This window comes from Erythrolamprus reginae, chromosome 1 (assembly GCF_031021105.1).
Source record: "Erythrolamprus reginae isolate rEryReg1 chromosome 1, rEryReg1.hap1, whole genome shotgun sequence".
Lineage (NCBI taxonomy): Eukaryota > Metazoa > Chordata > Lepidosauria > Squamata > Dipsadidae > Erythrolamprus > Erythrolamprus reginae.
This window is the reverse complement of record NC_091950.1, coordinates 69598516-69610854: the sequence shown is the minus strand read 5'-3', so window position 1 is coordinate 69610854 and position 12339 is coordinate 69598516. Positions and strand designations below refer to the sequence as shown.

The 12339-nt window shown below is 38.0% G+C and overlaps 1 protein-coding gene across 1 annotated transcript in view; it reads left to right on the top strand.

Moving 5' to 3' along the window:
• Window positions 1-12339, top strand: part of LIN52 (lin-52 DREAM MuvB core complex component) — a 61492-nt gene that overhangs the window by 5009 nt on the left and 44144 nt on the right. Inside the window, exons 3-5 of the mRNA XM_070755130.1 lie at window positions 139-176; window positions 1682-1748; window positions 6457-6540. Coding sequence (XP_070611231.1) covers window positions 139-176; window positions 1682-1748; window positions 6457-6540 — 189 coding nt within the window. The remainder of the gene's footprint in view (window positions 1-138; window positions 177-1681; window positions 1749-6456; window positions 6541-12339) is intronic.

Here is a 12339-nt window from a genome sequence, read left to right as displayed (position 1 = left end):
ATAAAATTTATATATGTGCTGAATTGTACTGTAGCAGTTTAATTAAGTGGCAGAAATGGCAATTGCCTTTAAAGTTGTATAAAGAATTGTAAAAACAACCCAACTACAATACATTAACTATGTCTATCTTGTTTCCAGTACCAGGTGTTGCTGAATTTGCAGCTTCTTTTAAAAGTGTAAGTACTGATAAGTAAAGTGTAAGTGTAAGAATTGATGTTTGATATAAATAGGCATTGCACTCCTAAAATTCTAAAGAAAATTGAGCTTATTACAATAAAAACAGCTAAAGTAGAAAATAATAGAAAAATTATAAATGCCTAGAAAAAATGAATGGAACTATTTAATTTTTGTTTTCTTACTATGTTTTCTTAGAATGTTTTTAAAAATAATTTTTATTGAACAGGATTTTTTTTTTTTACATATAATTCATAAATCATTTTTTATACATCATAAGTAATGTATTCTATTTCTACAATGCCTTCTATATCCTTTCAGTTTTCATTTATTCATTACTACCTTTTAATTCCAGTATCATCTTCCTTCTGTTGTTTTCTTACCCTTTAGCCCTCGTTTATGGTCAACTCGTATCATTTCCCCCATATTTTATAGTATTCTGTTTCCTCTTTTTCTTGTAATTCCTTTGTAAGCTTATCCAGCATACTCTAAACGTTTCTGAACAAATTTTCTTCTGTTGGTATGTTTTTATTTTTCTAGTTTTGTACATATATTATTCTTGCAGCTGTTAAGATATGTGTGATTAGATACTGTATTTCTTTCTTATAAGTTTCTGATAATCCCAATAAAAATGTTTCTGGTTTCATTTCTATGTATTGTTCAGTTATCTCTGCTAAATATATTCTAATTTTACTTCCGTATTGTTTTGCTTTGGAGCATGTCCACCACATGTGCTAGTATATTCCCTGGCTGTGATTACTTTTCCAGCAGTTTGATGGTGTGTTGGGGAATATCTTAGCCAATCTTCCGCCACCTGCACAACATTATATATATCTTAGAATATTTTTCCCTCATGTAGCAACTAGCAAGATTTTATCCTAGCCTAGCAAGTTGATATTGGCTTTTTTAAAAAGCCTTTGTTTTTTTTTTAAAATAATTTTTTATTAAATTTCTTCATTAAAAAAACATAACATACAATAATAAAGAAACCTCATACAATACACAAATATAATGAAGGAGAAACATAAATGAAAAAAAAATCATAAACAAAACAAAGAAAAAAAATAAAATAAAGGCAACAAATACTAAAGAAGAAAATAAAATCTAATCACGAGTGTTAAATAACAATATATTAACTTATATTTGTTTATTTCGTGCTTTGTGAGGAGAAAGAAAAAAAATCCCCCCAAACCTGAGTTTAATTCTGTCTTTCATCTGGCATTAGGTTATCAGTGTTCAATCATACATCTTGGTTTATTAAGATTTGTCCATAAGTTCATTATTTGCTTACCGCCTTATGTTAAGTTTATATTTAATTAAAAAAGCCTTTGTTTTGTTGCCGTGAAAAGAATGTTCCATTGTATATAGTAATCTGTTTTAGAAATCTTTTATTTAATCAGAGTAGAATTTTGTAAAATGTTATAGCTCTGCATTTCAATGTTACTATAACGTTTTAAAGGTTTCTAAAATAGATAATAATTTGTTTATGAATGTTTATTCTTAATAGCCCATCACCAGTTCTCCACCTAAATGGATGGCTGAATTAGAAAATGATGACATCGACATGTTGAGAGGTGAGTTTCTAGTCTGTGCTTGATAAAAATCATTTTTGTATTTTGTATTGTGTGGATAAGTATTTTCCTCTCCACACAATCCTCCACTCAAAGGATTTTCTTTGCTTCTTTCCACGCTTCTCCCTTTTTTTAAAATCAAACCCCTGGGAATTTCTTTTCTTCTCTGTTCTTCAGCGTGCCAATCACTCCTCAAGGTAGATAACTTACAGATTTGGACCAGGCACTTTTTCCAGGTATGAAGTAAATTTAATACATTGGTTAAAGAGGATTGAGATTGGAGTGCAAGAGTTTCACTTCAGAAGAGCTTAAATACAACATGTGAAAACTGTGGAAAGGTACACTGTTGCAATCCTAATATTGGAAATATTTATTATTGCTGCCATCAAATTATTTGTTGCTGAGTCATTGCCACATAAACTATGTGAAACTTGGGCCATGTTGTAAGAGTACATATTTGATAACTATATTCCCAATTCTCAGATGTGCATCAAATGCAGTCTGAGCTTCATAGGATGGGGAAAATCAAGCTTGGCTGATAATTTATAGGTTTGGGCTATAAACCCTTCTTTTGTTGAATTGGGTCTCCTTAACAGTCCCAGAGAAGCAGCGGTATTATTGGACAAATTGACGTCTGCAGAGCTTTTATAATCCATGAAATATGGACAAGTTAGAGCAGGGGTATCAAACTTAAGGCCTGCGGCTGGATGTGGCCTGTGGGGTGCTTAGATCTGGCCTGCGGTGTTGACTGGAAACAGTGAAGGCCCAACCCACAGCCCGCAGTGCCTCTATCAGCATGCGGCTCTCTCAAACTCAATTTTTGCTGGCAAAGGAAACCATTGCAGCTGAAAACTAAGCGCTCGGGCTACCACAGGCACCTCTGATGTGAGCGACGTCAGCTGGCCATGCCCCCCAGCCACCACCAGCCCATTGCCCCCAAGCTCAAACACAAGCCTGATGCGGCCCTCAATGAAATCAAGTTTGATCCCCCTGACATAGGACAAAACAAGGGTTATGTACATTTTGTGTATATGTGTCTTTGGGTGTGATTGCTAAACTTCAGCATGTCTTGGGACATCTGGGGGATGTGCAGATTGAAAAAGTCACAATGGCAGCCACAATCACATGATCAAAGCTCCACTTTTTTTCCTATGCTTCTTGATTTTTTGGGACTTGCATGTAAAGTGTCCTTGAGAAAGTTAAATATTTTCATTGGTCAAATGTACAGGTAATACTCAACTTATGACCACAATTTCTGTTGCTAAGTGAGGCATTTGTTAAGTGAATTCTGCTTCATTTTATGACATTTCTTGCCACAATTGTTAAGTAAATCATTGCAGTTGTTAAGTGAATCTGGCTTCCCCATTGATTTCATCTGCCAAAAAGCAAAAAAAAAGGTAAATCACATGACTCATGGGACACTACAATCGTCATAATATGAAGCAATGGGAAGTGTCTGAATTTTGATCACATCACCATAAGTATGAAAAATCGTCATGTCACTTTTTTGATGCCGTTGTAACTTTCATTGATCACTAAATAAACTCTTGTAAGTTGAGGACTACCTGTAATTTACATATCCTCTTGAATCAATCTTGGTGAAGAATTCTGGGAGTTGAAGTTCATCCATCTTAAATTTCTTGCCACAATTTGAGAAGCACTTGTCTAAATCATTTTCTGATCAAAACAGCTCCTATCAAGAAAAGAAAAAGGCAAAAAAAGGGAAGGAAGGAAGGAAGAAGAAGAAGAAGAAGGGTGTTCGGGGAAAATACAAATTCCATCGTTTTATCCATCCATTTGTATTTGTATTTGTATTTATTAGATTTGTATGCCGCCCCTCTCCGAAGACTCGGGGCGGCTAACAACAATATAAAAAGACAATGTAAACAAATCTAATATTAAAAACAATCTAAAAAACCCCAATTTAAAGAACCATTCATACATACAAGCATAGCATGTATAAATTCTATAAGCCTAGGGGGAAGGGAAATTTCAATTCCCCCATGCCTGATGACAGAGGTGGGTTTTAAGGAGCTTGCGAAAGGCAAGGAGGGTGGGGGCAACTCTGATATCTGGGGGGAGCTGGTTCCAGAGGGTCGGGGCCGCCACAGAGAAGGCTCTTCTCCTGGGTCCCGCCAAACGACATTGCTTAGTCGACAGGACCCGGAGAAGGCCAATTCTGTGGGACCTAACCGGTCGCTAGGCATGCAGCAGAAGGCGGTCCCGGAGATATTCTGGTCCTATGCCATGAAGGGATGTGGGTTCTTGCACAGGCGCAATAGTGTGCATGCATGCACTTTTGGCACCGGAGGAAAAGAAATATTCGCCATCATTGGCCTACGCCATCTTTATGTAGAGCAGACCTGGCCAAGGGGCTGCCCGCAGGTCGCATTCGGCCCGCCCGCTGTTTGTGACCGGTCCGCGGAGGTCGGGGTCTGCTCCAGTGTGAGGATGAAAGAGCTCACTGCGTCTGCCAGGACTCCTCCGGTTCCTGCTTTTCTGATGAATGATGAGGAAAGCAGGAACCGGAGGAGTCCCAGCAGATGCGGTGAGCTCTTTCATCCTCGCACTGGAGCGGATCCTGACCTCCTACCGAGAGCGGCTGAGCACAGAAACTACGCAAACACTCCAGTGCAGTGACTGTATATACTGTATATAAATAGTATATACAGTATTGGGTAGAACTGAGTTAATTATACTAGTCCGGCCCTCTAAAACCATCCCAATTTCTCATGCAGCCCCATGCAAAATTAATTGCCCACCCCTGATGTAGAGCAACAATTAATTATTTCAGATCCTCAGAGAGTTCGTTGCCATGGGGTGCCATGTTGAATTTCCTAATTACCAGTATGAGAGAGAGAGAGAGAGGGCGATAACACCAAATTTAACAGGCCTGCTTACCCTTCACACCTGAGACCTTGTACCGCTAATGAGTCACATGACACCAGAGTGGGAAAATGGCTACTTGGGCCCCATTTGGACATTATCACTTAGGGATGTATTCAGTTTTGTTGTCAGCATTTAGACCTTAATAGCTGTGGGTTGCATTATTTTGAGGGGACAGCACATTTACACTGTTATACAAGCTGTATACTCAACACTTTACATTGTAGCCAAGTGTCATTTGTTTAGTGTTATCACATGAAAAGATATACAGTATTTAAATATTTATAAAATGTGGGGGGTATACTCACTTTTGTGGCATACTGTATACTCATAGGTAAGCCAACTCTTTAATTTTTAACCAAAATACTATGAAAAATGTGCCACCTGCAGATAAGCCAATCCATGAAATTTTCATGTTTTTTCCCCAATTGGCTTAGCTGCAATTTCTATGGTATTTTAGTTAATAATTCAAGGATAGGCTTATCTGTAGATGAGTTTATATATGAGTATATGCAGGGTATAAGTACTTTAACAAATAATTTACCATATATACTTGCAGATAAGCCTATCTGTGGATAAACCAAACCCAATTTTGGGAGCATATGTGATACCTACAATTCTCTGCTTGTCCACAGATTTATTCGATCCTTCACTATCTTGCAATTGCCTGATTATAGCAGTTTCCTATCATAGCCATTTTAATAAAATGTCATCTGGCTTGTTGGAGGGCAATTTAATAAATTTTCCCATCGGGAAACTTCAAATCTATTGAGTCAATATCAAACATAATAGAACAAAGTGAAAAAAATATCCATAGAGATTAGATGTAGTCAAAACAGCCAATAATGTCTTGCTTTATTGTACACATAACAGTAATATGTAGAAAAAAACTAACTATCTGTTTACATTATATCTTCCAAGTTGTCCAGATGATAGTTTCAATATATCTTTTACTTAGTATCAGATAGGTACTCAGGTGTTACATGGAGAGTGGTGGCATAGAAATCCAATTAATAATAAATAAACAATAGAACTTAGATCTATGAACTGCTTCTCAGTGTTTTACAACCTCTCTAAGAGTTTATAAAATCAGCACATTGCCCCCAACAATTTGGTTTTATCCTCATTTCATCAAGGATGGATAAAGCTGTATCAACCTTGAGCTAATCATAATCGAACTACTGGCAGCCGGCAGAGTTAGCCTGCAATTCTAACCACAGTGCCACTAGGGTTTTTACAGATGTAGTCTCTATCTGTGTAAAACCAGATACAGTGTACCCTCTAAAAATAGGGAATTTCATTACATGCAGAATTTGTACAATTATATCAACTTGCCTTTACTTGATTATTATCATAGGTAGTCCCCGACTTACGACCACAGCTGAGCCCAAAATTGCTGTCAAGACAGTCCTTAAATGAGTTTTTCCCCATTTTACTCCCTTCTTGTCACAGTTGTTCAGTGAATATTCCACTGCAGCTGATGAGTTAGTAACCTGGTTGTTAAGAGAATCTGACTTCTACATTGACTTTGCTTGCCAGAAGAGCACAAAAGGTGATCACGTGACCACGGAACACTGGAACTGAATCATTTGCCAAGCATTTGAATTTTTATTATGTGATCATGGGGGATGCTGCAATGGTTATAAGCATGAAAAAAAGGTCATAAGTCATTTTTTCAGCTCTTTTGTAACTTCAAACGAACAATAAACAAATTGTTGTAAATCAAGGACAACCTGTATTAGGAGTTTAATTCTAATAAAAGCATGATTCGTTATTTATTATTTAATGACAAAATGTTTGTAAACTACATACTCATTTCTTTTAGAGCTGGGAAGTCTCACTACAGCTAATCTAATGGAGAAGGTTAGAGGTTTACAGAATTTGGCATATCAATTGGGACTGGATGAATGTAAGTAATGCACATACTTAAAAAATACAGTAGGGTTATTACAGGGAAACATCATACACTTATGTATGTTCAATCTGTTCATACTAATTAACTATAAGGATTAGGTATCAAAAATGGATGATGATACCAATATACAATGGTACCTCTACTTAAGAACTTAATTCGTTTCGTGACCAGGTTCTTAATTAGAAAGGTTTGTAAGAAGAAGCAATTTTCCCAATGGGAATCAATGTAGAAGCAAATAATGCGTGCAAACCCATTAGGAAAGAAATAAAAGCTCAGAATTTGGGTGAGAGGAGGAAGAAGAGGAGGAGGAGGACAATCGCTGCCGAAGGAATAAGGTGACATGAGGGGAATAAAAAAATCCAAAACTTTAAGGCTTAAAAAAAAAAAGAGGGACCCTGAGGGGGCAAAGAGGAGCACAGGCCTCCCATATACCCAGCATGAGGCTTCCTCCCATACACTACGCCGGAGAGAGAAACCTAGGTGGGCGAGAGAAGGGAACCTCCCGCTCCTTTGACCGAAAGGTGGCTGCTGTACTTGCTTCCACTTCCTTGCCATGCTGAAGGGCTCTCCTCCTCTCGCTTGCTTGCTTTGTAGCCAGCACCTTTCCTTCACTGTGGTGACTCCTCAGTTTGGCTGAAGCTGAGTGGATTCAGCCGGGCGAAGCACCCCTTTTTGCCTTTCCATGCCCAGACACTCCGGGAGGCAACCTTGTGCGGGGTGTATGGGAGGCAGCATGAGGAAGTCACCACAGCGAAGTGGTTTATTCCCTCTCCAAGCACCCAGAGAAAGGAAAACGCTCTGTTTGTTCTGGGCTGCCCAAAGCGAAGGGGGCTTTTCTTTTCTCTGGGCGCTGGCAGAGGTTTATTCTTTCTCCAGGCGCCCAGAGAAAGGAAAATGCTTCGTTTGCTCTGGAGAGCCAAAGTTTCCTTAAGCTCCACCAGCAGAAAAGCCCGAGGTGGCCGGAATTAAAGGGGTGATGGCAAGAAACTGGCCGGGCCTTCGTGCCGCTCAAATTTCTTGGGAAATTTTTCCGGGATCGGGTTCTTAAGTAGAAAATGGTTTTTAAGAAAAGGCAAAAAAATCTTGAACAACTGGTTCTTATCTAGAAAAGTTCTTAAGTAGAGGCGTTCTTAGGTAGAGGTACCACTGTATTATTTTTTATACTATTAGTTTATAAAATCTTTCCTATTCTCTTCCTAAAAATGGGAGTGGCTATTTCAAATGATTTTATAAAATTTATTATATAAATAAGTAAACACCTGTTCTTCCAACTCCTTGGTGTCCTGTGGTAGTTTGGAATTCCTGCAGCTTGTAATTCACCAAATCCCAAAGACATTAAATGACATATATGCCAATCTGATCTTCATTTCTAGCAATTCAATACTGTATTCATTCCTGAAAAGATTAGAACAAGCACCATTTTGTTGACAGAATGGATATTCCTAGATTGCATAATATTGAAAAGGTTCTTCATAGACATTTCCGGGCCTGTACTGGAATCATTTTATGAACTGAGCAGCAGCCTTTATAGATTGCATTCCTAAATGTATTCACACTAAATATTAGTTTAGTATTACTATCAAAAATTAATGCAGTGGCTGCAGCATTAGAAGAATATATCAACATACAGCCCTAAGTGTTTAATGCATTTTAGTGGAAGACAATGCTTGCAATATTTCTCTGCTATGAAATTTGTTAATGTAATACAAATGAAACTGCTCAAACTGAAATATGGAAGAAGTGTAACTTTAAGCCCGTCACAATGATTCTTGTTATTCAAGATTAAATACTACCTTACTGATTGTAAGACCGTGAAATAACTGTTCAAAAGATCCAAGAGATAGCAAAATAGACCTTATATAGCCTCTGGGTGGCAGCAGATGGCTGATTAGAACCGTAATATTGGGAAATGCATGTGTAGCTGTTAAAAATATCTGGAAGCTCCTATTGATCTTCCTAACAATTTTAAGATATGGTGAATTGGAAAAATGTAATAACCTAAATGGTCTTATATTTATTACTTTTCTATTAATGGCCCTCTGTTCTTGTAGGGAATTTATTTTTGAGAATTGTTATCCTTTATTGGAAGTTATGCAAATTTGGGAGCATTTTAGGAGTCTTCAGAGAGGGGCGGCATACAAATCTAATAAATAATAATAATAATTATTATTATTTATAATTTGTTAAAATTTAAATTTCAGAATTTGTCCTTTGAAATCTAACTGGTTGCTCAGTTAATTCCAGTTGTACATTTGTAATATCTTTTATTAATATTTCCCCTAATATTTATTTATTCATTCATTCATTCAATTTTTTTATACCGCCCTTCTCCTTAGACTCAGGGTGCCTTACAACATGTTAGCAATAGCACTTTTTAACAGAGCCAGCATATTGTTCCCACAATCCGGGTCCTCATTTTACCAACCTCAGAAGGATGGAAGGCTGAGTCAACCTTGAGCCGGTGATGAGATTTGAACCGCTGACCTGCAGATCTAGCAGTCAGCTTTAGTGGCCTGCAGTACTGCACTCTACCCACTGTGCCACCTCGGCTCATTAATAAAGCTGTGATTACATTTTCTTTGCTGCCACAAAATAATCCTGTTTATAATCAATGTCTTCTGTTCCTAAAATTTCTGAGAGAGCATGTCAGAGGCATCACAACTGTAAATTTTCCATTATGTTTACAAGGAGGAATATTTAAATAGTCTGATACATTTGTGCAAGGCCTTCGGAAGGCATACTTCACAAAGCATTACATACATTGTAATTATCTAAACAAACAATTCCTATTATCCATGCATCTTTGAAACCAATTAGCTTATGGTTTCTTCTAGGTAAGACTATAGTTAGCATCCTATCTAAGCTGATAAAGTATATTATTTTATAGAAACTTCCTGAAGATCCAATGACAAAGATTGACTTGCATTCTGCAAGTTCCCCAAATTATACATTTAATGCTTTAAGACACAAGTGCATGTTCATGTAAAAGCTTTTTGTCTTAGAAATACTTTCTTGTATAAGAGAATGTTATGTATATTTTTGATGTTTCCGTAGCATCAAAACTGACTGAACATGTTAACCTTTGATGGGTTTTATGCCATCCCTAACCATCCCTAACCTACTCTTTCAGATCTTCCAATAGTTTATCTGTTAATAAAGTAATTATAATCATGTAATATAGCTGGATGCAGGGTGTTTCCCAAAGTAACAGTCCTATAGATCTGTAATGAACTCTTTCCATCTACAGTGATACCTCGTCTTACAAACCCCTCATCATACAAACTTTTTGAGATACAAACCCGGGGTTTAAGATTTTTTTGCCTCTTCCAAACTATTTTCACCTTACAAACCCAAGCCGCCGCCACTGGGATGCCCCGCCTCCGGAATTCTGTTGCCAGCGAAGCGTCCATTTTTGCGCTGCTGGGATTTCCCTTAGGCTCCCCTCCATGGGAAGCACCACCTCCGGACTTCTGTGTTTTTGCGATGCTGCAGGGGAATCCCAGCAGCGCAAAAACGGGTGCTTCACTGGCAACGGTAGTCCGGAGGTGGGGTTTCCCAGCGAGGGGAGCCTCAGCAAAATCACAGCATCACGAAAACACGGAAGTCCGGAGGTGGGGTTTCGAGGACTTCCGTGTTTTTGCGATGCTGCAATTTCGATGAGGCTCCCCTCATTGGGAAACCCCACCTCCGGACTTCTGTTGCCAGCGAAGCACCCGTTTTTGCACTGCTGGGATTCCCCTGCTGGGATTTCCCTGCAGCATCATAAAAACAGGGAAGTCCGGAGGTGGGGTTTTCCATGGAGGGGAACCAATAAATCCAATAAATCTAATCTCAGCAGTGCAAAAACGGGCGCTTTGGCTGGCAAAAGGGGTGAGTTTTGGGCTTGCACGCATTAATCGCTTTTCCGTTGATTCCTATGGGAAACATTGTTTTGTCTTACAAACTTTTCACCTTACAAACCTCGTCCCGGAACCAATTAAGTTCGTAAGACGAGGTATCACTGTATATAGGCTACTAACATTTTCCAATATTTCTGATTGCATGCATATGTTAGAAAACGTTTCAGATTTTCATTCCAGTACTACACCTACGTTATATTTTTCTGGCGGTAGCAATGAAACCCAAACCTAATTGTCTGAGCAGCCTTGAAATATTTTTATTTTATGTACTTCCTCTCTAGCAAAGGCAAAATAATCGAGAGCATGATTCTAACACTAGTGAAAGATTTGTCTGTTAATAGTAAGAGTTATTCCCCTTGTTCTCCAGACTATCCATATTTGCTTCAAAGATTCTCACAGACCTCTAAAGCAGATTTAGAGAGATCATAGAAAACTGCAAGAAAAGAGAAGGAGGAGTATGATGCTATGGAGGAAACTAAACGGTTACCTTTCAATTTGCAGTTTATTTCACTTATGAAAACTTGAGATATTTTTGGTAAGGATTTTTGCCTCAAAGCTGGAGTATTCAAACGCCAGCGGGAAATTAGGATGCGCGCAAGGCATTTAAATTGGCTAATTTTGGTATATAATGTTCTTAACTACTTTCAGCCTGGGGATCATGACCTCAGCTTTTTATCATATGTGTTGGATTGTGTGCCACTTTTAGAAGTGAAGGTGGTATGGGGACTTTTAATTGTACCCGTGTGATTTATATTCAGTCAGCTCTTTAATTTCTTCGGGCTGTCTGAGATTTCCGACACGCTGTAAATTTCACCAACTTTTTCATTATCTGCAATTTCTTTATGACTTGTGAATCAGAGTGGAGAGAGAGTGTGGATTTACAGCAGAGATAAACATGTCCATAAAGTCTGTATCTGTGTCAGTAATTGTACTGCTGTCAGTGACTGTCCTGTTTTACAGGGCTCTCTTGGGGAAGAACAGTTTGCTACTAGTGGCAGAGTAGCATTCACTCTTGAGTTTATATTAACATAGCAGGAGATTAGTTTGCAATGATTGGGGTGGAAATTGAAGCTAGATATTAGTTACTGTTGCTTTTCCCATCCCACTTCTTACTGTCAGCTAATGAATGAATAATTAATTGAATCGAATAGCTGCAATTGAAAGACAAGAGCAACAGAAAGGAAGCAAGTTGTAGTTTGGCTGATAATGATATAAAATATGTTAATCGTATGTAAAATTACTTGCAAATATTATGGTAATTACTGAAAATATTACTGTACAATAAACAATTATTTCATTACAATTTCCAGAGAATATAGGAAGATTGCATTCTAAACATTCTACTATGGTTGGTCTCATAGTCAGATATTTAGATTGGGCTTGACATCTCTATCCACCTATTGAGTCCTTTTCAAGGACCTGGGATAGCAGAAGTTATTTGATGATGTTAAAGATGTTACAGGATGTAAGCTGCCTTTTGCCATTGACTGGTGGTGACTTTGTCAATGCTTATGGCAGTGTTTCCCAACCTTGGCAACTTGAAGATATTTGGACTTCAACTCCCAGAATTCCCCAGCCAGCATTCGCTGGCTGGGGAATTCTGGGAGTTGAAGTCCAAATATCTTCTAGTTGCCAAGGTTGGGAAACACTGGCTTATGGGATTCAAATGATGCTCCAGATATTTTGGGATTGTTACCCAAGGCACCTGTTGCTATTATTAGTATTATCTTTCGTTTCTTTTGCCACATTTGCTTTACTTTTTATTATTGCTTCAAGATTTCAATATCAGGAGAAAGAAAATTCTGTGAATTTACATTCAATACACCAAGCACTCCGTGTATAGTGCTCCTGTGTCCGTTTGTAATTGTTGGATAAGGATCACTGACAAAAAAAT